General features: G+C 46.5%; 1 protein-coding gene across 1 annotated transcript in view; it reads right to left on the bottom strand.

The window, feature by feature from the left end:
* Positions 1 to 3,278: 3,278 nt before the first annotated feature.
* The window catches only part of EDA (ectodysplasin A), an 83,626-nt gene continuing 61,189 nt past the window's right edge, over positions 3,279 to 25,715 (bottom strand). Inside the window, exons 3-8 of the mRNA XM_074148053.1 lie at positions 14,530 to 14,559; positions 10,399 to 10,578; positions 9,044 to 9,078; positions 8,574 to 8,625; positions 5,538 to 5,662; positions 3,279 to 3,530 (exon numbers count right to left, since the gene is read on the bottom strand). Of these exons, the coding sequence (XP_074004154.1) occupies positions 3,279 to 3,530; positions 5,538 to 5,662; positions 8,574 to 8,625; positions 9,044 to 9,078; positions 10,399 to 10,578; positions 14,530 to 14,559 (674 nt within the window). The remainder of the gene's footprint in view (positions 3,531 to 5,537; positions 5,663 to 8,573; positions 8,626 to 9,043; positions 9,079 to 10,398; positions 10,579 to 14,529; positions 14,560 to 25,715) is intronic.

A 25,715-nucleotide genomic window follows, 5' to 3' on the forward strand; every position in this document is an offset into this window, starting at 1 on the left:
TCTAAGCACCCAATGTTCCTCTGACGATGCCAAGTCCCCTGATGGGGACAGGGGGTGGCAGGGAGACCCCAACCGCTTACCTGGGTGAGAAAGGCGCTGGAGGGAAGCAAAGGGCAGGTAGTTTTGGGTAGGGAAACATGACCTAAAACCTTTACTGATGGGAATCCTTCCCTCAACCAACAGCTGAGCTGGCTTCCCTATAAATTGTCTCCATAAAGAGGTGCTTGGGAGGGAGAAGGGGTTTGGGTGATGTATTATATCCCAATTAGCTGCTTGCTACATTTCCGCAGCTGGAGTCCAGCCAAAATTCGAGCAGCAGAGCCAAGGCACGTAGGTAAGAGCAGAGGCAGCAAGGACCACGGGAGAGGAAGGCTGGCACATGGGAAGCCAGTGGTGATTGCTTTTGTGTCCACCACCCTGGATTCGCAGATGTTTGTCTACAACTGAAGCACTTCCTTCTCAACCAGACTAGGAACTGAAATACATCAAAATTCAAAGGCATCAGAAGGAAAGACTGGAGCAAGGCCTTGTTCCTGCTGGAGTTTGTTAAAACCTCCGATAGGTGTCCTCCTCACGCTCCTCTGAGCTGCTTCCAGGCCTTTTTGGCTCCAGTTAAAGGGAAGAGGCACCAAAGATGGTGGGACACCATTTGTAGAAGCATCATGCAGAAGAAGCTATACTACAGCCTAGGTAACCTGCACTGTAATACTTCATTAATGAGAACTTGTTGCTAGAGAGGCCAAAGGGTTTCAAGTATAAAGACTCTCCACGGCTGCTACAGGACTGGTGATCCACCAACTCATCCCAGGAATGAACACAGCTCTTGGTACCAAGGCCACCTGCAGTCAGGTATTCTCTGCTCTCTGACTCCACGTCCAACTCCAACTCCACGTCTCCAACTCGGCTACACCGAGCTCACACTTTGGTGTAACGCCAGCATCAGAAGCAGCCCGTTAGCACCTTCTGCTGCTCGCGATGAGGGAGGCAGGAACCTCTCCCTTCTGCTCTCCTCCCAGGCACATGCCAGAGAGGGAACCTGACAGTGATTCGTGGTGCTTTGGGGCTTTTACAGAGAGAAAGGATTCTCCCTCTGCCTCCTCCTGCCTGCAGCCACCGTCAGGAGCAAATCCCAGATCCTGCCAGTGGGGGACAAGGAATGCAAACTTCATCCATCGCGGTCTCCCAAGTCATTGCGTTATTTATGCTTGCCCCTAAGTCTTGCTGGTCAGGCTGTATTCTAAAGCAATTCTGTTAATGATTTGCTTAATGTTCTCACTACACACAGTTGTCCTGATTCATTCTTGTCAGAGGAACATGTCCTTCTTAATCCATTTTAAAGGAAATAAACCACAAAGACTAGTTAAGTGCGCCTAAGGCTCTTGCTAGTCCAACATGTTAAGGCTAGAAAGGAGGAGAACATATTGAAAAAGAAATAGCAGGCAATTTTTCATGCAGTTATTTTACAAACTGCACGCCTCCTGTGAATAGCGAGGCTGTAGCCAAAGCTGGGTGCCCCCAAGAAATATTTATCTCCCAATAACTGCAATACTTGGCAAGTGAGATCACTCGCTACGGATGGGGAAAAGCGACGGAGCCAAGAATGCTTCAGCCAGGGTGGACCCTTCTGCGGTCAGATCAGTTGCTCCAGCGTGGTGCTGGGACACGTCCGCCCCCACATCCCTGCAGGTGACCTCCCTGAGCCACCTATTCTTGGAGATGGAGGTCATCACCAAGACACAGGTTTAGGACTTGCCCCGTGTGCTACACAAGCTGAAACTTCACTACCCTCTTTAGTTCTGACAGATAAAAAAACATGCTCTGAAAAGAAATCCAGCTACAAAAAAAACCAACAAACCAACACAACCAAGCGCAAGCCAAGGCATGACACAAAAGAGCAATTAGCGCTTCGGCCTCTTCCTCAGCTCGAGCACATCTTATAGCTTTAGGTCTCCCCAGTTGAGGGGAGGTAACGGGAGAGAGTTGCTCAAGAAGCCAAAAGAAACAATAGCGTCCCAGCTCTTCTATTAGTCACCAGAAATCGAGTTATGACTAGACTCAGCAGGGCTCAGAGAAAAGAAAAAGTGGTGACTTCATGCTGGACCAGACTTTTTAAATACAGATTATTTTCTTTTTTTTTTTTTTTTTTTTTTTTTTTTGCTCGAGACTCTATCACCACTCATTAGAGCATTTTAGGTAGAAGGGTGCGAAAAGGACAGGGGCGGGGGGAGGATGGATCAGAACCACATCTAGAAGCAGGACAGTTGCTATTGAAACAGAAAAAAAAAATATTCCTGTTTGAATATTTTTATTCTTAAACACGACAAACTTCTTCAGAGTGTTTTCACAAGTACTTGTGTCTGCTCTACGCGGCTCAGAGAAGCCTGTAGAAATGTGTTCTGGTTGGCAAAACATTAATTAAAAAGACAAAAAAAAACCAAAAAACCAAAACAAAACCCCCAACAAAACACAAATTGCTGTAACAGCAGCAGTAAGGCAGCCCCCGTTAGGGCAAGGTATACCTCTGGGGTAATGGCAGGAGCTGAAAGTAGCAGAGGCTCTGGAACCGGGAATCGGCATTTTCTTTGGGACTTTGTGATTTCTGGAATGTGGAGGCAGTTTCTTATCTGCTAAAGCCTGCTCTATAAAGTATTCACCTTCCTCGCGCACTTACTGCTTTTGCAGCCTGCTTCCAAGCTCTGGGGAGAGGCGCTTCGCCTTCTTCGCTCGCACTCCTGAGGATGAATGTAAACACCACTGACCCTGTCTAATTCACCTCTCCTCACACCCCGCGGCCGTCCCAGTTCGAACTGGGAAGGCAGAAAACCAGAAACCCCCTTTCTTGCTCTCGTCAGCGTGCAGAAGCAGGAGTGCCTGGATCGGACAACTGGGACATGAGTCTTTTCTTCTCCTGCTACCACCTGGGATGCTCTTGCTAGTGCAACATAAAAGCAGAGACCCACACCACTCTCAACAAGCCTCGTGTGAAGATCACAGAGCAGAATATCAGTGCAGTAATACTTGAAATACTGAGACAAGGCAGACACAACAGCCTTTCTTCCTCACAACGCTTTTTCAACTAGCTTTTTTTTTTTTTTTTGATCCAAGTCTCCATGCAAGTCACAGAAGACAATTGTGCTTCCTGCATTCACATATAGGAATAAATAGCTCTGGATCAGTTTTCTTTATGGCCGGATTACAGAACCCCCTGAAATACTGATACGCTTATGAACAGCAGCACTGTGCAGTTCTGTGAGTATCCTTGGACGTGCCAAGTTCATCTAGGATGCTGGCGCATCTCCTAGGCGTATGGCCCCAAAGAAAGTTGTGTGCTTGCTCATGTTGATGGAGATGTCAGCATGGACCATTTTCACAGCAATCTTCTGCCTGGCTTTGAGGAGGCAGACCCCAGCTGTATAGCAGGTATTGAAGTTGGTCTTGCCGGTCTCAATACTCCGAGTGCATTGCAGAAAGGGCTTTTCGTCCACCACCACCTCATAGCTGGCAAAATCTGTGAAGTTTATGTAGTATACCTGATGTGAAGCAGGAAGAAGAAAGGTGTTAGGGAGTGTATTTGTGCACATGGAACAAGTCCACATTCCTTTCAGTGTGTACATATGTGCTCCCTCCGCTAACGATCCCTTCCTTGGCCCCAGGACACCTGTACTCATGGGAGGTTGACTTGTTTGAGGCAGAAAGAACCCCAGGCCAACCAAACAGGAGGAAACTCCATATACCACTTCATGCTAACACAAGCATGCAAGCATCCGTGAATTCATGTGTCTAAGCCTGAGCTACGAATCCTCACTTTAGACCCTGCTTATTACGGGAAAAATTACAAACCTGCACAGGCCTAGTTATAAAAATGTATAGACAACCCTATCTGCTACGAACAGCTTTTCATCCAACAAACAAACAGAAATATTTTAACTGAAGTCCTCTTTCACTTACCTGGCCAGTCCTGCTTTCTGGGTCCCATGAGCCTCCTTTAGTGCTGCCATCAAAAATGCCCTAAGATGTACTGGGAGTTGCCGCCTTTGTAATTGGACTTGAGGTGGTTTCAAAGGCACCAGCTATTACAGGGAAGACACTCTCCCAACCTCCACAGCTTGGAACCAAATGACCTTAGAGCATTTGTACTGGTTTAACTCTTAGACCTGGTGCCTAACTCTCCCTGACTCTGTTACTTATTACTTAACCATCTCCCACACACTGGTTCTGAAGAACCGGGAGATGCATGAGAAAGACCTGTCCAAAGAGAAGTCAGTCCCAGGGAGCTGCTTCTTCCTGGTAGAAGAAAACCAGCCATTTTGGACGCATCTGCTAGTTCTTCTCAGTCTACACCCTGCCATCATGGAAGCTGCACAAGACTGAGACCTCCTTCTCCTTGATGGACTAGAAATGACAAAGGCTTCAGAGGCACAACGTCGTGGCCAGCAATTAGCACTAAGCACTCGGGAAACGATTATACTTTGGCCCACGCAGAGTTATTTTTCCTGTTCCCATCCAAACCAGACAGGTAACCAGTTCCATGGAAGGGCACCTCACTTGGCATCCACTGGTACAGTCCCAGTGGGGCTGCCAAGCGATGAGAGGCAAATCCTGAGCAGGAGGTGATATTAGAAGCCTGGGGCAAGGTGGGAGTTGCTTAATTGTGGTTGTCACGCAGAAACCCTCTTGTCTTGCTAAAATCTGTCCCAGAACCCGGAGAGTTTTTCAGTCTGCAGGTGGGGGGACACCCTGCATGCTCTGGAAGGGGAGAGCTTTGTAGCTCCCACCCCACGCAGCTCAGCAGTTCTGTTCAGAGATTTGCAAGACACTGGGAGCAGTGCGTTAAATGACAGACCATCTCCTGCATTTTATTTGAACGGGGAGAGGAAACGATGTCTTAATTAGCTGTATACCAAATAATAATATAATAATTTATTCCTTCTTAGCCCTTTTTACAGAAGCAGGTCCGTACATCCATCGTCGGTACCAACTAAAGCAGCAGCTGAGCCATGCTGCTGCACATCCACGGAGAAGGTGGAGGCAAAATGGAGTTACCTGGGCTGGAGTTTGGCCAAGCCACCCGGGGCTGAGAGTCCTACGCTTACAAAGAGTGACATGGCTTCAAAATGATCACGAGCTGTCAGGGTTTTGGTCTTACATCTCTTTTAAAGCACAGAGCCCAGCATCCTGCCGGGACCCTTGTTCTGCAAGGAGGTTTAGATGGGCTGGTGAGTGACTGCCTGGACAATATGGAGGATTTTAAAAAAAAAAAAAAAAAGGCCTTGGTGGGATGTGGGATCTGGCTGGGTGTCTGCGCATGTGTTTCGGTAACTAATCTCTTGCAGCTGGTGTCACGGCGAAAGGTGTGACCTTGCACTTCGAAACTCTAACGTCTTCCTCCGACACACATCTCCTAGAGCACGAAGCGGTTAAAAGTACATACAAGTTCTTGGCATTTGCTAGTTGTCTGGAGCCCTCTCGTGGTTCATGCAAGGCTTCCATTGGAACACAAGAATAGGAGTTAGGCCTAGGACCGTACTCACTTCTACCTGACTATAGATGAAGTATGTGCCGTCCACCAGTACCTCCAGCTCCCCACTGCGGGCATGCAGCTTAAACACCTTGGGGTTCATAGTGATGCGAGACCAGTCATTGAGGACTCCACCTGAAAGATCTCAGTATGAGAAAACGGCAGTCACTCAGTACCCGTCAGAATGAAAAGCGCAGGAGCACACAAATACAGTGACATTGCAAGGGTTCAGACACAACGGCTGGCATAGACTCAAGTGGAAAAGTCAAGTAACTCGGTAAGAAAATCCCAGAATTAAAGGCTGCGGTGCGTTAGTTTGGACTCCTTTCTATAGCTCCAGTTACACCATCGCTTGCTGGTGGACACTCGCTTTGTTCAGTGTGCAGCACAGCTGATTTACGTCTCTACTTGTCCTTATTCAGATTACCTTTCCTTGAAAATAGGCGTACGGCCCTTTGTACTTGTCCCGGTTTGAAGTAAAAGCTAGGATGTAAAGTTACAGAACAGAAAATTGGTTCAGTTTTACTTCAAACTGGGACAGTACTACACTACGTTCCTTCCCAGTGCTGGATACAGACTAACTTGCCTTCTCCTGACGCTAAACTGAGCTTATTATCGCATTTGAGTGTTTTACAGGCCTGAAAACATGTTCCCAGTGTCGTCCCCGCTCCAGAGCAAACACACTCCGGCAATGTAAATCAATGCCAGTACTGTAAGGCATTTGCTAAATTTTCTTAATTCACCTGAGAGGCCAAGGGCTGATTTTTCACACTCTTTTTGTATGTTCAGCCACAGATCACAAATGATTTGTCGCAGCTGTGCTTCTAAAAGCATTTCTACAACTCATACCCCAGGCGCCTCGTGAAGAGCATCTGTTCATGGCCCTTGGAAAAGCTTTGTTACTGGTGATTTCCCTGGTATCCCAGAAGAAACTCTGCAGCAGAAGTAGGACCAGGATCCAATTCTCTGAGAAAGATCCTCAACTGACACCACCCAGCCTTGAGACCATTAAACCCCTTCCTCTACTTTCCAACTCGTTCATTCCCCTCCCCAAACCTCTCCGCCCAGCGTCCACACTAAATCAAGTGGAGCTTCAGCAGATGGAGTGATGAGGACTATATCAACAGCTACCTCCTTGAGGGCCACAGCAAGGCCCATAAGGATGGCGATTCCAATCTGTCGTGGCCAATCTGTCTGCCCCCTCCCAGTGCTGGTGGGCAGCAAGATGTTCCCTGCAGGAATAATCCAACAGGATTATCAAAAAAATAGTGTGCAACTATGGGACTCCGCCATCTCTCAGGACACACCTGTGCGTGGAGGCCAACTTGGCCTTACCCAATTGATTTTAATTCTGGTAATTCCTTAACTTCAACATTCTTGACTTTGTAACTATAGCATTAATTTAACAAATGCTTTGTCATTATATTTCCTAGGTTTTTAAAAGCCAAAATAACAACAAAGTATGAAATTGCATCACGTCACACCACATTAAGCCCTAACTGGGGTCCTCAGCATGGTCAGGGATTTATAGAACCACTGCCCAGTCCCCTGGCACTGGAGCCAGTGGAATAACTGACATGAGTAGACCTCTGTTCTCTGGATGGACCAACGAGCAGGTCCAGAGGACACACTTCCCTACGAGCCCAGATCAGAGCCGTTCTGTAGGTGCCTTGTTTTGTCAAATACAACCTTTTTTCCCCCTCCCAGTCTTCATCTGCTCCTCAGCTCCCTGCCCCCAGTTGCAAACCGGCCAGGGCTGTGTTTTCTGCCGGTTGTCAGCTGGACGGCATTAATGGCTCACAGCAGCAGATTGTTCCCGAGCAGCAGGGAGGGACACTCACAGGGCAATTCCCACTCTTAGAGAGTAGCGTACGCTCTGTAAACATACAGCCTTCCCATTAATAAAGGGATAATTACTTTTTGAACATAAGCAAACCAGCATCTTTTCCCTCGTATTGTTCTCAGGAACGGCCAGTTTCCTTTTTTGTTTTTATTTTTTTCTTTTTTGGGGGGGGAGCTTTCCCCCACCCCGCTGTAAGCACACTTCCCTAACCATGAGAAATTTCAGCTCCCCACAGCTCACGTCTGCTGAAAGAGAGAAATTGCCTTTCAACAGAGGCGGTGGCCAGCCCTCATCATCCCATACATGGGGCAGAAGTTGGTGGACAGGGGGTCCTGCAGCCTCCAACCCTTGGGAGCTGCAGCCCTCTAGGTCCGGGATGGGGGTACGTGCCCCAGGGCTGCTCCCCGGGGAGCTGCACGTGGTGACTTGGGGCAGGGGACAAGAGACAGCCAGCTCCTCTCTGGCACAGCCAGACATCGTGAGCAGGGAGGCAGCAGCTAATGAATGAGACCCAGCTGTTGGCAAGAAGAGCAGGAACTCCAGCAGAAATTGGATAGGGAGCTCTGGAGGAAGGAGGAGAGCAAAGAGCTGCCTGTGGATGTGAAATGGCTCGGCAGGACTTGAGCTTAAGGGTTGTGGGTGGGGGTAGAGATGCACAAGGGACCGGGCAGGCTGCGTGTGTGCGGGGTTGCAGCGTAACGCAGGAGAAGCCAGTGGCTGTGCACCTCTGTGTCCTCACACCACAGCTGTGCCTTCCCCTGCCATGAATTACTGGGAAAACCGGAGAAAAAAAAAAACAGGCTGATGGGGCTGAGACAGGAAAAGGATCCACTGAGGGCTTAAAATAAAATAGAGTGGGAAAGAAGGCTGGCCATCGAGGGACTGAGGAAAACTGATGGTACAGCAGCAGGTTGGAGGAGGCACGTCATCTATCTGGAGGTCAAGAAGGGAAATTCAGCGGGACAGAATTACTGGGATGAGTACTTATCCAGAATTACTGGATAAATAGGAGTGCATGGGAAGCGGGGATGGAGACTCAACAGAAGACTCCTCTAAGGGGGTCTGGGCAAGACAAATCAGACTGTCATGGGGGGAATCCTACGGCGGGGATAATCAGGGACCCGAGTTATAGGATGGGCTGAGACCCAGATACGAGGCTACGGGTGCAGGGTGGGCTCATTTCAGTAACTACCAATATCATGAGATCCTTACCATTCTTCACTTGGATTGCTGAGCCTTGGCCTTGAAGGTGGACCACAGCTGGCTGCAAATGAGATTACACGGATTTAAAATTAATGGGAAACGCTGCATTGTTTTACAGTAACTCGACACACCTCCACAGCACTGGTAACCAGCACAGAGGCATGACAGTACCCTGAAATCATTAATGCTTTTCATAAACAAAAAAAAAAGAAGACCAGAGCAGCTGACAACAACATGTTTAAAGTACTGGAGAAGAGGTGAGAAGCCCCAGCCAGATTAACACAGCTTTCTTTCAAGCAATAAAAAGGGTGAGCTCAGGCAGTCACTCCTTACAGCTATGATTTAGCACAGGCAAGAAGGGGTGTTTTTTTTTCAGAGCTACACCATCGAACACAACATTAGCAAATGTAGCCAGTAATGTTTACAAAACTCCAGCCAAAGCTGGGTTTTTTTTTTCCATTGAAAAAGTGTCAACCAACCTGGATGTCTCTGGAGCCGGCCTTGTCTGTGGCACCTGCAAAATGCAATTTCACATCATTGAAGAGGAAGCTTGAAAGAGCTGCAGTAAACACTCCTGTAAATAAACTTCTCTTACCCCATAATAACCATTAAAACCCCATTTTTAACAGAAGGAGGGCAGTAACAGTGGTATGGGGTGCAGCTTAATGTTAAAAAGTACATAAACAGGAAAAGTCATCCTATTTTTTCCTATTTTATTCCTGCATTTCTATCCGACATCAATAAAATGCCCCAACGTTATTCAACCAGTTCCCACTAGAAGGAAAAATTGCACAAGCCCTTTCCTGATCGGTAGTGGCAATAAAGCCTCTTGGCTGCAAAGATTACAAGTTTCACTCTGCAGTAACTCAGGTCATTCATTGCATTCAAGCTACGTGCTGAAATCTCTTTTCTCTGAGAGCCAAATCTCTATTAAAGAGGAGATGCTTGCGGGCAGCATGCTGGAGTGCTAAGGACCTCATGCTGCTCCTGGCCTCGGCTTTGGCAATTTCCGAGATACAAACTGAGAAGTCAACCAAATTTTTGCGAGCGAGCGAGCAAGCTATAGGATAATAGCCCCGATTTCTCTGAAGAGACATTTTTAAGACTAGATTCTTCATATATATCTATATAAAACAACCAACGCTGGTGTGAACTTCCACTAATCTGCATTTTAAAGAGTTCTTAAATCCAGGGATTTTAACAAAATTATTGGCACATGACTCCGTGAGAGAGAGAGAAACAATATGGTGCAGACACAAAGAAACAAAGAAAAATGAAACCAAGAACTGCAGGAGAAAAACATGGCGGGGGGTTCCCCCCAAAAACCTGGGGGGGTTCCTGGGCTGGCCTCTGCCTTCCCAGTCCAGCTGCAAAACCGGGCTTTGAGTCACCTTAAGAAGAATTAACACAAAGTCCGAGTCACCGCTGGGGAAAACCACCTTGCTGCCAGTTTGCATGCACAGGAATCGGTCACCGGCAGAACTTCAGTAGGATGCTTAAAAGCAACTGAGGCTGCTCCTTCTCTGCATCCTCCTCCGACAGGCACCACCTCGCTGGGGGCATCGCACCCTTAAACCACCTCTGTGGGCTCCCACCGCGCTGCAGAACTTCTGCTGCTCCTCTCGTCCCCCCCCGTGGGTGTGAGGAGCAGCCCAGGAGCACCCAAGGAGTCCTACTCAAGGATGCTCCATCATCGCCTTCAGACCCTACGCTGTCCTCCAATGGAAACCCGGAGCTTATTTATTTATTTGTACAGCAGTGCTGCCGCTGTGGCATCTCCTGTGTCCCCCCGGCGTGCAGGGGTGCTGAGCAGAGAATGGGACAAACTGGTTACCTGAGGGGCCCTGCAGTCCAGGTGGTCCCTGAGGGCCCGGTGGGCCAGGGGGGCCAGGTGGTCCCATGACGGTTGTGCCAGGAATTCCTGGGATGCCGGGAATGCCAGGGGGACCCTGGGGCCCAGGAGGACCTGGTGGCCCTTGGGGACCATTGGGCCCTGGAGGACCAGCCTTCTTACCTGAAAAATAGAAGGTCAAACATTAACTTCTCCACACACTGAGCGTGGGATGGTCTTTTACCCACAGGAAAGTCCTGGGAATGAGGAAAGGAGAAGTCTGGGGATGGCTCGTTGAAGGCTGGAGGGCAGAGACAAGGAGGAGCACCCAAGGGTGGGGTGGAGTGGAGGTCCCATGGCTCCACACCATGAGCACAACGCTGCTGGCAGGGCAGGAGCAGGTCGCTGCCTTGCAGGCTCCTTCCAGTGTATATAATTACATTTAAATGAGGCACGTGGACTCTCCGAGGCCTCCCAAGAGATGGAGGCTCGGACGGTCTCTGTCCCAGAGCTCTGGCCGCAGCCCTCCCCTGGCCACCCTGCTCTCGGTGTGGGGCTGGGATGTCCCATATCCCTCAAAAGGCATCGTGCCCGGGAGTTGGTGGCACCCTTGAGGCAAGGTTAGGACATGAGGATGGCTCCCTTTGACCAGCTGCGCACTGCAGGGCCAGGCAGGGAAAGTATTAAAAGTCGAGATGAACCTCTCCACAGTTTCTCAGTTTTCCTGTTTGGTTTTTTTTTTTTTTTTTTTTTGACAGAAATAAGTTGCCGTTTTTTCCACCTGCCGTATACGTATGTGTTAGGATATAATCCCCACGGCTGGATCTCCTGTCTGAGGGAGAGAGGTGCCTCCAGAGGGCAGTTCAGAGCTGAACTTCAGCTCCTCGCCACCAGCCGCCGAGCGCCCGGGGCGATGCAGGAGCCATCCCCGCGAAGTGGCAGGAGGAGGATGCTCTTATACCTGCACGAAGGACTTGGATGCTACAGTGCCTCGAAATAATTAAACGTGCGTTTTGGGCTTTGGACGGAGGGGTAAGGGAAGAATGAACCCAATCGGGAGGATGAAAGCACTGAAGATCCTCAAACACATCTCATCACGCCGTCCCAGGAAAAGAAACAGCACAACCACATAAGCAAAGACTCTTATATCAGGTACAAACAGTGGACTGAAATAAGGTCTCTCCTGTTTTTCCAGGCCCCCGATAGAAATGATGTTCTTTTGATGCAGTTTTTAAAACGCAACTTTGCAACAGCTTTTACGCCAGGGAGCTTTATTAAGTTAGCAAAATTACTTCAATTGCTGAAACAAAGTCCACTGTCGGACAGAATTAAACGCTTTTTTAGATGGCAGCAGTTAGGATATGAAGTAATGGTTACTGGAATTGTTTCTGAGTACATTTATGTACTTGTTTCTCTACTAAACATCTCTCTCTGTCATGGAACAAAGCTATGAGGAAAAACCCATCTATTTTAATTAGTACAGAAGTGGAAAACTCTGGATGGCCACTAGCCACGGCCAAAGGCACGTGGAAATCAGCGTAGGACAACTGTGCGGTTTAGTTTCAACGTGCAGAAAACTAAGTTAAAGTGAGCATGGGTGATCACAGTAACACTGGTATTAAGGGGAGAAATCGTTCGCAGCAGTATTTCTGCCCTGATTAGTCGCCGTGCTTTCCAATCCGAGCTGGCCACAAGCCAGCCTTCCTCCAATCCAGCAATTCTCTTCCTCCTCCTCGGGATAATGATGTCCTCTGGAAATGATCACCTTGCAGCAAACCCCTTACCCATTCCCCCTAAAGCACCAAATTCTTCTCATTCACATCCCCTCCGGTCTAGGCCATCCAAATAAAGGATTATATGCAGCGAGTCAGGAATCCTGCTGCTGTCACTCCTTGTTTCCCTTCCCAAGAGGGATACACATTACAGCTGGTTTAACTAATCTGCCTCAGAAATCTGGTCTGCTACTAAATGAGCTGCTAGTTTAGCAGTAAAACAATAGCACATAATTCCGACGCCGCACAGGGACACTTATTTTCTGTGCGTTCCTGCTCCTTCAAGTACTTTCAACTACTTTGCTGCGTTAATGGAACCCCACTTATTAAGGTCACGAGGAAAAAAAAAAAAAAAAAAAAAAAAGAAAGATATTCAGTAAGTATAAAGCTCTCAATTCATCTTCTAACTGAGGGGACCCCAGCACGAGCAGCTCTCCCGGGGCGGGGGGGGTCTCCAGCACCCGAGTCCCAGCGTGCCAAGTCTCTGTCTTTACCCCCACGCGCACCAGGCAGGCTCCAAAACTCAGAGCAGGCAGAAGAACCAGTAAGTTTTCCTTAATCATCGTTTCCCAAACAATAAGCTCTAACTCTAAAAAAAAAAAATAAAAAAATTAAATGTGACAATACCATAAAATTAAACTATTTTATATACAGCCCTACAGCTGTATATAATACAGCTCCACGAGATCCCCCTGCTACTCCAGGATTGCTACGAATACCACAGTCATCATTTGTTATTAGTTCGGCTGATTTAACACGGGTTTAGGGTTTCAGAGTTTTGTTAGGACAAACTCCTCGCACATAAAATTTTATGCTGCTTTTGAGAGTAAATATAAACTAAGTTTCTAACTGTGGCCTGTCTCAACCTCTCGGCTGTAAATTTTGAGGTCGTATCCAAGGATTAAAAGCGATTTGACGTGGTATTAAAGGGGCACAGAGAAGCAAAGCCCGGCCGCTCTCGCTGCCGCAGGTCCCGGTGGTGGGTTGGAGCCCAGGCCATGTACCGGCAGAGCAGCTAACTTTTCTGTTAATTAATTAAATATACATTAGGTGCAAGAGGCAGGAAGCCGAGAGAGCACGTGCCGCGTGTCGATGCCTGCGTGAGCCCCTCGACAGACGGAGCCCCCCGGGCTTCAGCGGCAGCACAGCCCCAAGTGGCACAAGTTTCAGCGTTTCTCATAACCTACAACCCGTTGTGAGGGTGCACAGCAGTTTTTAAAACGTGCACGGAAGTCTTTTGATGGTTACAAGGAGCAAAAATGGGTAATCTGGCTGCACTACCCTGCAATCGAGACTGCGGCGTATTTTTGAGAAGTTTATAAAGTGTTTATAAAGTTTGTCACAGGCGATAGGGCAAGAGGAAACGGCCTCAAGTTGCGCCAGGGGAGGTTCAGGTTGGATATTAGGAAAAATGTTTACACGGAAAGGGTTATTAAGCCTTGGAATGGGCTGCCCAGGGAAGTGGTTGAGGCATCATCCCTGGAGGTATTTAAAAGACGGGTTGACATAGTGCTTAGTGACATGGTTTAGTGATGGTTTTTATCAGACTTGGGTTGATGGTTGGACTAGATGATCTTCAAGGTCCCTTCCAACCCAGACAATTGTATGATCCTATGATTCTATGAAAGCAGCTCAGATGCTTTGACTGGCTCAAGTTCCTGGGAGCAAGTAAGTGTATGTCCGTAAGCGTTCCCCAGCAGCCCTACACAAACACGGAGGGCATCAGACACCCCATGGAAACACAGGGCTGCCTCCCCCATAACCCAAGTCAAAACAACTCGTCAATATGCATTTAAAAAAATTACCCATTGCAAACAGCTTGAGGAACATAAGCAAGTCAGACAAAATGCCCAGCGGGCTGACCAGTGCTCAGAACAGACACATAAAATAATACTTCTGAGGTTAATACACAACCAGAGGTGAGATGCCGAGCCGATCTACGATGACTTTGGTGGGTCTGAAGGAGACTCCAACCTGCAGGAAGATGCACGGCAGGATAGGGATGAAAGGTAAAGCTGTTTTGGCAGAGATGGCCTGGCAAACAGCAAGTGGCTCCCGAGTGGTACATGACTCAACTCCACCCAACTATTTAATTACAGCATCTTCAGAATGACTTCTACACAACATAATTAACTTCCTTTATCTTTTAAGGAAGGCTTTAAGGAGCGTTGATGCTCCCCCACCACCGCTGGGTCACACCGACCTGCCACGGCCACACAAGAGCAGGAGAGCAACCACGCTAACCCCTGTCCTTCCTGGAGAGGGAACCTGTTGTTGGTTTCTCCTTCATGTTGGCTAAAGAGAATTCATAGCCAGGCAATACAGACACAGAAAGGAAAATTAAATTAAAACTCAAACTTACCCTTTTTCTTGTTTTTAACTGAACTTGGACCTACGAAGAAAAAAAAAAGAAAACTCATTAAATTCAGTTATTGTTTAATCTTAGAAAACCCCCACTGCCACCAACACACACCGACCCAGAGGGTGTCTCTCCAGAGCTGGAACAAAATGGGCAACAAAACCAGTGTGCCAAGGATGATGAACCTTCTGTTTTCTACAAACAACTGCTGTGGAGGTGTAATGATTCCACCGGGACCCTGATCTACTCTACCCTCTCCCAAACTAGCAGCCCATGGCTGGTATAACACGAGTGAGTTTCGGTGGGCAGCTCTCCCCGATATTGCGAAGATGAGTTCAACCATCTGGTTGTGGCCACTGGCAAAGCTCAGGTGACAAGATGCTCTTCAACCTTGAGACAGAGCTTTAATCTCAGGGACCAGATTAGTTCCAGCTCCGCTGAGCATCGCTCAGAGTTTTGCCCTACGTATCTCCCCTGAAGCTGCTGGTAGACATACTCCAAAAGTATATCCATACATCAAACTTTCAGAGAGCAGAAATCCTGAGACTCAACACAAAGCATTTAAAAATACGATCCCTACACAGTGGATTATTTTTCAAGCGGACAACGGATGCATTTGTGATTTATGCAGCCGTACGTGAAATTTCTCTGTGAGCTTGAAATCACCAAGCTTAACATTTAAAGATAAGGACAGGTTAGAACAAAGTTAGCGTGACTCAGTTCTCATCTGAAAGCAGTAACCCAAACACGTGCAAGCCAAGTTATTTAAAAATAATAATAAAATACTAAAAAAAACCCCAAACCCAAAAGCAAAGAATTAACATGAACTGGCATATTTAAACAATGGGAATACAAGCCTCCCCAGTAAGAAGTGAAAATATTTACAGTGAAGCTGAGAAACTACACGACTTTTTGAGCAGAGGCTGAAGTGTGAAACATGTTCCATTGCTTCCTCAAAAATTAATCAGGGATGGGAATGAACTGCAAAAACCCCCAAATATTCCCTCGCCGTTCATCAGTGAAATCCCTCTAAAAGCTGGGTTTAAACACACATCGAAGACTGAAATCACCGTTAACTGAGATGCGCTTTTAACAAATGGAAGGTAATGAGGTTGCTTCAAATCAGCACTGGTAGAGAAGGACAAATTAGCAATTAGTACAGAAGTGCCACGTTCCCATGGCTTCTTAGAGGAAAGATGAGAGGACCATAGAAATACCCAGTAACCCCGCTGATGCCTTTGCAACAGGAACATCCATTTGCCTACATTATGGTGTTGCGTCATGGGAAAAATTACGGTATTATCCCATTATTTCTGATAATTTACTGTTTTTTTAAATAATCCATATATTCAAAGTATTAAAACATGTAGATAGGACAAGATGTAGGTTTCTAACAGTGCCAGTCCCAGTATCTTGCCAGGGAGCAACACTGAAGCCAACCAGAAGGTCTACCACCAGCAGATGAACTGCAAAAACTTTTACGTTTGGCAAAAAACGGGCTCTTCTTTTACCATTTTCTGTGCTCCCGCAATGCGGAACGAGCCGCGATCTCGCCATCGATCTCCACCACCCCTCAATCTTAGGCATCAGCGAGTTAATAACATTTTCAGTGAAGAGAAACAAAATTGTCTGGGGGACATCATTTTTAAAAAAAAAAACCCAACCCAACTCAGCAAGCAAAACGTGAGTACTGTGTATGTGTCTCCCCAGACCTCGGAGTCACGAGAGTTTATTTCATGTTATATATATCGCACCATTAGCGCTATAACCAGAGTGAAAGTACAAATAGCTGCGGCGAGCCAAACACATTTGAAATGGATGGAACCAATTAGCTTCAAAGATGAATGGGAGGAATGAGAACCACATGCGATGTCAATGTTCACAGTCTATATTACAACACACGCATCTGTTCCAGGCACGGCAGAGAGAGATGTTACGGCTGTGCAAGTGAATCTTTCGACAAACACAAAAAATACTTCTGACATGAAAAAAAACACAATATTATTAGCCTTGGGAGCTTCTGAGTCGCTGGGGTTTGCATCTGTTCGTCTCCCAATAGGAGGGGGGTGGATAATTTAATTGTAGCAGGGAGACGTAAGGTTCATCCAACACACCAGAAGACAGAATTTTCCTCATTTTTGCTCAAAACGGAAAACTCATCGCGTCTTTCTCAATTTAGTCTAAAACGGTAACAAAGTCTCGTACTGAGTTTGGGAAGCAGAATTCCATCAAAATAACAGATCTATATTCCCTTCAACACGAAAGGTGCTGAGGCACAAGGTTTGAAGGCTTCACTTGATATCTGCTGGCCCAACGCATGTCTGCAGAGAAGGAAAAAACCCAAACCTTTCTCCCATGCTTTTCTGAGGCCACAACCCAATATTTAAGCAATAAAGCCCATTAGATGCTGCAGTGGTTGAATGCGTTATGACACGCTGGTTATCTGTTAGTTGACGGAGCAGGTTAAATACCTACTAGTTAGGCAAGTGATAAGTCTTTCTTAGAGTCTTCTCCTACACCGTTAATCCCACCTCACCATCCCAGCCCTCCTGCAGAGAGGCTCCTAGTCTCAAAGCCTTTCCCACTACCCATGTTTATTTAGTGTCGTTTCATGGAGGCCATTAGACGACTTGATTCCAAGGAAGGTCTATGAGAAGGTACTTTTTTTCACTCCAAGATGCAGACTACAGGCATATGCGTTTTGTTCCTCTACAGTGTCAAAAGCCTTATAAAAAAACAAGTTACAGGATACCTACTGCTGCTGCTGAGTCCACAAGCCCTGCCATCTTCTTGTAGAAGAAAATTGGTTTGACTTGGAAGAATTCGCCACCTATCAACGCCGTCTGCTACCGCTCTCGTCTCTGCTTTCAGGGCTTCACTGCAGTGCGTTTGAGGATTTACTCCAGTGCTGGTGGGATCTGAGGGTAACCCAACCGGTCAGCTGTTCCCCAGCACCTCTTTTCCCTTCTTTATAAAAATAACCTGGAGTTTGCTCTTCTGCAGTTTTCTGGCATTACCTCCATTCCTCGTGAATTCCTTGAGGTATCTGTTACGACCTCACTGGAGATCAAGCTCGCGGTCTTGGCTGCTGGTATTAAACGCGACAGCTACCCAAGCAGAGCTATTTTTCTCTCTATGTGCTCGCGCTCGACTTTTGTATTTCTTTCCTACTAATCCCACCTATCTCCCACCTCCTTTCCACATGCTGTCTGCTCGTGTTTGAGGTCAAACCAGACCCCAGACCCAGGGAAGTCCATCCCCTTCTACATTTCCTGTCTTTCATCTGAAATTAAATTTATGCTTATGCTCTAATCCGCCCTCGACGGAGCTGTCAGCTCTATTCAACTCTTCATTTTAGCTTTGCTTTGCAGAGGAAGGAAACTTGACAAGAACTGTTAATACAGAAGAGGACCAGGATATCGGAGAGGACAGGCTGGATGGCTTTGAAGGATACAGTAATAAGCATGGAATGAAATTCAGTCATACAAAATGCAAAGTCCTATAAATTATATATAGAGAGAGGGAATAATAAACCGTTCTGCTGGATGGTGGAGCTCCTCAGATGGAGCTGCGGAGGACAACGTCTGCACGTGCTGAGCTGCTGTTTCACAGCCAGGAAAGGCAGAAATACAAACCTAAAACAGATCAGTGGAAATACCTCCAGCAGAAATGGGGCAATAGATGCCACTCAGCAGTGGGGTGGTGAAAATCCTGAGAGTAATGCAGTCAATCCTGATCATCTACATCCAGAAAGATTAATTGTAATGAGAACAATTTCACAGAAGGGCTCCTGGGAAGGTCAAGAAGTGGTCAAGCAGAGCTTGCCTGGTTGGCCATCAGTGCTGGGAAAGGGATGAAAGCACCACTGGGAAAGGCTACGGTGATGGGAATGGAGGGAGAAGACCTGTTAGGGCCTAAAGAACAGCGCTGGCACATCCTCACGTGTGTGAATAGCTCCCCAAAACCATTAAGCTGGGAAATGAGAAGGCTTCTTCTAACCTCCAGAAGGAGGAGCACAGATTTGGAGGGGGTCTTCTGGCTCAGAGTGAGCCCTTCTGCATCACGGGTCATCGCTTAAAAGGTCTCTCAAGAGTTCATCAGTTCCTTTGGAAAGCGGTGAGGTTATTTTTTGCCTAACTACTCAAGCCATAGTCGCTAAGCTGTGAAAGCAGGCTGCTGGCCTGACCTGAAATGTTTAAGCTCACTACTTGATCCTCTTCTAAAATTTATAATCTCTTTCATTGGATTTCCTGTAGGAAAAGCCCACCGACTCCCGCCATAATAACTCAGGCCAGCTCTATCATCTGCCAGCTGAGTTCTCCATTACAGGATGGGATTTCCCCAGCAAAGGTGTTGGAGTGGCAACACTGCAGGCTGGGCTTTTGAAGACCCTGGCTTTGAACAGCGCTCGAAGACCTAGATGTCTTCAAAAGCTTATTTTCCGCATCTGTTGGGAAAATCAAAGGGAATGATAACAGACCAGGAGGGAAAAACCAGCAAGAGTGGTAAACTTCGAGGGAGAGGTACAAGCAGAAAAATACAGCTCTATATGATGACAAAAGAGCCACCCTGGAAGCCTTCTGCCCGCAGAGCCATCCAGCTGGGCATCTGCAAGGGAAAGCCTCCAAGCAATGCCAACTCACTTCTTCTAGCAGAAGCGCCGTGGCCCCGGGTTTTAGCAACGAGCCAGTTCAGATGCGAGCCTCTCACTGAAGCTGAAGAAAATATTTGCAATAGATGAGTTTTTTGTTGTGTAAAACCGCAGCTGTGGCCCAGCCAGCAGCAGAAGACATCTAACCGTGCTTCAGGGAGCAGGTTCTAGCCCCCAGCTCCCGCAGCCCCAGCATCTGCTGGATCGTTTCCAAGGGCTGCAGAAAAAAAAACCCCAACCAGATGGTGATGCAACTCGAGGATATTACATATGACATGTTTTCTCTTACAAAGATTAATAGAGTTTACTCCCCCCTGCCCCCCCCCGCCCCGCCCCAATTTTTCTTTCTGCACGCTACACACTGCTATGATTTACTATAAATACAAAAATATCAAAAACTTCTTTAGGACATATGCTGATATAAATAGTATATTAAAAAAACCCTGCGTTCCCTTATTAGTTGTGTGTGTGGATTAACAAGAAATAGTTTAAATTCCTGCAAAACAGTTCAAACTGGTTTTATTGACGGGAACAGATCTTTGTAATTACGCTTATTTTAAATAAAACCTATAAAAGGCTGACCATTCTAGAAATCAGTCCAAAAAAGGGGGATTACCTAGGAAGGCTGCTGAACTTCCTAAAATTCTCCGTTGCCAAGAGCAGAACAAAGCCAACGAGTGCCACTACCATATTGTAGCAGGATCCACATTGAATACAGAATAAAGATGTCTACTGATATCTTCAAGGTGTTCCACCATGTTCACCAAGGCACCAGCAACCACCGTGTCCTCTGTAGGCTGTGCCAACCCATTTTCAGCATTCACTGCCTTCTCCTAGAATTATTAAGGCATCCCTTTTCTATTTTCCTAGCACTAAATTCCCACGGTGGATCATCAATCTTCTCACCTAAGCATGGCTCTGGTCTGGGAAATATGTAAAACCAGATAATACAACTGAGCCATCTCCATATTGCCATCACCACTCTGCCCCTGAGAGATGAGGAGATGGAGGTGCTGAGAAGTTATCCTCTTCCCAGGTTACAAGCACAATCAGAGGCAAAACCGTGATGATTAATGAGATATCAGCATCCTCCGGAAACACGACATTACTTCTCACTCATCCATAAAATAAGCATAAGGTGACCTGAAATCATTAAATCTACAGCTACTTTCAAGGTGAACGTCTAATTTTGAAGATGAAAACAGAAGTGGGGAGCTCTATGTGACTTATCTAATATGCACGTTTTCCAAACTATATAATCTTTGTGAACTGAAAAAACAAATATATAAAATTGCATCTTTTTCTTTGAAGTATGAGCTTCTGGGTGTAGTTGGAAGAAGAATGTTAGATTTGATGACCACTGTTCTCAATCGCTATGGAAATTTGTGTACAGTATTTTTCTAAACCCTGCGAACCATCTGGTTTAACAAAGACACCACTTGCTAAATCTCAGACAAAGCTCTGAATACTACCCAAAATCCACCAGTAACTTCTGGAGAATAGATAGCTAACAGATTTTTAAATGAGTTCCTGGACATTAGTCGGGATACCATTATTAATGGAGTTATTGAAACATGCAAGGGTGCTGGCCAAAATGAAGTTATTCTCCATTTCCATGCAGGGATTTTTTTTTCTTCAAGGATCCTGGATTCTCAGTGAACACAATGCACAAAGCGAAGAGAAGAACCAGAAGCTGAGCATGACATCCAGGCTCTGCGGTGGAGCAGATGAGTGTCCCAGGACTCAAGTCCTGCTAAACCCTCAGGTTACCAGCCGACCCAGCAATGGAGGTTGTCTCCATCTCTCATAGAAAGCCCTGACCACCAAGTGCCTTCCAGCTGTGAAAGCTTCCACCTCTCCAGGAAGGAATTTCTCTGCCACTTGGGGCTTCCTAAAAAAGAGGGGCAAAGCAGCTATTAAAATGTTACCGTTCCTGACCCGTGCCCGGGAATTAACCAGTCCTGTCAACTTTCACAGATATTAAGACCAGAAGGAACCATTATGATGATCAAGTATAAAGAAGTACTACCCATCAAGCCTTCCATCAATCTCTCTACCTCTATTTGACCAATACTAAAGGTGGGAGGGGCAGAAAGAAAAGCCCAAGTGTTACTTGAGATTTCAAGCGATGAAGAACCTGCTACCTTCTTTGATATAAGTTGTCTCAATGAATAATAAAAAAACCCTCAAACCTCCAAAACTCAGTTGTTTCATTTACAGAACTGGTGCAATGATATTTACTTCATTCACAGGGGTTTGAGATATGTAAGGCTTTTCAAATATTTTTAAGTGCAGTGTTATTAATGCCAGACTATGGTGGAGCTCCCAAACACATGCTTAATCTAGAACATGTGGTTTTGGGGGAGGTTTGGAACCAATATGTTTTCAACATTTTCAGGAAATTTGGTCTATCCAGATGAAAGCTTCTTGGACCCTACTGAAATATCAGTCAGTGATACAAATACTGAAACAAGATTAATTTTTTCCCCTTCCCTGAAAAAGAAAGTGCTGTTTCACCAATTCCAGAGAAAAAGGTGGGATGGGGGTGGGATGAAGAAGGCAGGTCTTCTGCTAAGTGTGCAGGAAAGATGATGCCTGCAATTACAGGCGGAATGGCTGAATCCAAGTTAGGGATGCAATGTTCCTGGTACAAGGCTAGTACTAATTTCAATAAATCAGAATAAAGTGAATATATTACATAACAGAATGGGGAGCTCATTATACAACATGGGGGAAGGATGAAACAGTGGCGCTTGATATATTGGTATGTAAGGCAAAGCCCAAGGCCATTCAGCTTTTCCTCAACCACTATTGTTGCTTCTCTCTCTGCTGCTGTTTCAATTTTGTTTTAAACTCTTCAAAATTCATGTGTGAACGCGGTCACCCCTAATTGTCTTTTTCTGGTTACATCTTGAATTGAGATGCTCCATGATGGCATCCCATAAAACAGCGTTCCCTCCTTGTCCTTCGTCTAACGGCATCTTCCTCCCTCAGCAGTACCGGGTCATGCCTGGAGGACATCCCAGCCTCGCTGCTCTACCTTCAGCGCACTTAAAACTCTGTGCACAGTAGAAACAAAAGCCCTAAATTTCAGGGATCTTTGCTTAGTGGGCAGCCCTGTCATATTCTGGAGTTATAGGCTGCTAAGTCCCCAAGGCTGGCTCGGAGCCAATTTATTGCTGACACTTCTTCTGATACCCCACCCCTGCGCTGAATTCAACTCAAAGCCAGTCTCCTCCAGCCTGAGAGATCAAGAAGAGTTTGCAGCTCATCTTGGGCTCTTTTGAGGCACTCCCTTGGCTACATCCACTTTTTGAAGCTATTCTTCTTCTTCTTTAAGGACTTTTCCCATGTCTCCATATGTCTCCAGGGGAAGCATCCTGCACTGAGGTCTTCCCCGACACTTCTGGGACACTGTTCTGCTTGGCCAGAGGGTCTGAGAAGAGCTTGTGAATCAACACCAAAGGCTGAGAATCATTTCTCTTGCGGTGAGTTAGGTATGAGAGTGGCTTTCTGCTGCCTCACTGCTCTTCTCCTCTGAGCAATCCGTCAAAGGACAAGCCTACATCCATGTGTCATCCAGATGATCAGATGCTGCTCCAGGAGCTCCATGGATCAGTAGCCTGCTCCCTCCCTATTCTTCTGATCCCATACACCAGACCCCAGTTCAAGCCTATCGGTCTAAAAACAAATGGAGAGAAGTCACAGCTCACCCCTGCCCCATCTCCTGAGTCCCCGGAGTGACACTAGATGCCAGAGAGCCACAATCTCTCTTCCTCAGACAGCTTCAGACGATGTAAGATCTCATCACGTAACAGGTTTTTTTCTTCTTGCCATTGTTTCTTTTCTCCTGCCAATACTCAGAGATATTTTTGCCTGGTTTGACAATTAAAAAACAGGACTCGTCACATCAGGGAATAACTTGGTCAAGCTCATAAGGAAAAGGGAGGACAGTTAAATGCCAAACTGAAGAAATACTGGCCAACAGTGACAGTAGATTGTGAGGTACTTAATATTGATCTTTAACCATATTAAAGAGAAAAAAGTCTTCAGTTCAGGATGATCAGAGCTGAAGTGCAAGCAAAAGAGACAGACCTGAGAGACCATCAGTCAACAACCTCTTTCACTGGTCCAGGTAAAGGTACCTTGTCAAGCAACCACCTCCTGCCTCAGCTGGAGAGGGGGAATGTGTAGGATGAGTGTGATTGCTCTTATGCCTTTACCAGGTTTTTCCACCTTAAAAAGGACAGTGTGACTTGTAGGTCGTCAGCTGCTGTTTGACGGGACCTGTACTGGAGCATGTAGAGACTCACCAGCCCTGGGTACCTCTTAAAAGCTTTTTGACATGAGGAACAACATAGATGCAGGGTCTTAGGAGAACCAGGCTGGAACAGCAACCATCCCTGAGGAGTCTCCTTCTGCTATTGTCACTTCTACCGTGGTATTGGTCCTGCTTTGGGGGAAAGGGCTGGATCCAGAGGTTCCCTCCACCCTACATGACTCCACGATCTCAGCTCTGCTTCTCCAACAGCTGGAGCTCTGCTGAAAATCACTGCTCATTGCTTTCTTGAGTACAACAGAGATATCCTTTCTCACTGCAACAGGAATACCCATCACTTGATAAGACATAAAGGACAAACAGTTTGACTTGCATCCTCAATCCCATCCAGATCCACTTTGGGCTTGGCAGCAAGGTACCAGGACAGCCCAGTGATACCATGAAGGCTTTTTAAAAAAAACAAAAGCACCCTCCAGCCTTCATGGAGTAGGTGCAAGCACACCACAGCGCAAATGTGTTCATGAACAAAGACAAAACCCTGCTCCCAATTAACTACAGAGCCACTGTTGCTGGCAAAATAATACTGCACTGCCTTCTCAAAAACACAAAAAACCAATCAAACATAAATCTCCACCCTTCTTAACTCCGCTCCCACATAATCAGTCCCAGCCAAGTTCCTGGGGTTCACACCAGAACCTGTGGCCATCATATTTCATTTTCTGCACTCTCACTGGCTATGGAAGAAGAGTACGATGTGCCTTTTGTTTTCCTTCAGGCTTTTAGGTTTGATTCCAAACGCTGGATCTTTACAGCAGAGCTGACAAACAGCATTACTATTTCTAATTCAAGTATCGCAAGGCTTTTTTTGGCTTGCTGGCTGGACTCACAAGGCTTATTTTCTATACACCACTGCGCCCTATTGCTTACTTTATCAATACCACATATTTGAATTCAACAATTTAAAGCGTAGTATTACAGCTGTGTTTTTATTTTGTTTGTTTTATTCGGTTGTTGCTTAACACAAAACATTCTGACATTTTAAGTCATACCCCACTAAGATAAACAACTAACATATGTCATGAATTCCAGTAGAAATGATTCCCAAGTGGTGCTGCAGCAAGGTTTTAACCAAGCGTACGAAAGGCTCTCTTAAATTGTTTGCTGGATGTTTTAAACGCGCTCTTCCCCACCACAGCTAGCCATAAGGAATCGAGGGCAGGTGGGAGGAAATCTCTTCAAACTATCTCATCTCTGCAGAACTCTACATGTTTTTCTTCCTCCTGTCCGTAACTCTGCCTAATGGGATCAAAAACCTCTGCAGCGTTCAACAGCTGCCTGTAATCTGACGGTTTAATTAGAGGGAATAGCATGGGATCTGCACCCAAAGAGGTATCTGTGTGCACACACGTGTGCTTCTATCTCTGTGAATCAGAGAAGGGCTCTGAAGGAAGCCCGAGAGAGACCCCACCACTTTTTGGGAAGCCAAAGTCAAGTCCCTGCAGCGGTCACGACACAGTGAAGCGTTGCCTGGCTCAGCCAACTCTTGAGTTTACCCATTCACAGCATTTCCAACAGATTAAAGGACTTCACCAAATCCTGCTCGTATTAACGAGATCAGTTACGAATCCCCCAACGTTGCTACACATCATGGCCAACGCAGCCCTAATGAAAAAACACAAATGCTCCCCAATTGGGCTTGAATCCCTCTTGAATTGGGCTCCCCAATTCAAGAGGGATAGGGAACTACTGGAAAGAGTCCAGCGAGGGGCAACAAAGATGATTAAGGGATTGGAGCATCTCCCTTATGAAGAAAGGCTGAGAGAGCTGGGACTCTTTAGCCTGGAGAAGAGAAGGCTGAGGGGAGACCTTATCAATGCCTATAAGTATCTGAAGGGTGGGCTGAAGGAGGAGGGAGCCAGACTCTTTTCAGTGGTTCCCAGTGACAGGACGAGGGGCAACGGGCACAAGTTGGAACATAAGAGGTTCCACTCGAATATGAGAAAGAATTTCTTCACGGTGAGGGTGCCAGAGCCCTGGAACAGGCTGCCCAGGGAGGGTGTGGAGTCCCCTTCTTTGGAGATTTTCAAGACCCGCCTGGATGCAGCCCTGAGTAGCATTCTCTAAGCAAACCTGCTTCAGCAGGGGAGTTGGACTAGATGATCTATACGGTCTCTTCCAACTCTAAAAAAAAATTCAGTGAAATTCAGTGAACTGCCATGCCTCATTCACAATGTTTTCCCCAAAGAGTTTCCCGGTGGT

The sequence above is a fragment of the Numenius arquata genome, chromosome 5 (genome assembly GCF_964106895.1).
Source record: "Numenius arquata chromosome 5, bNumArq3.hap1.1, whole genome shotgun sequence".
Lineage (NCBI taxonomy): Eukaryota > Metazoa > Chordata > Aves > Charadriiformes > Scolopacidae > Numenius > Numenius arquata.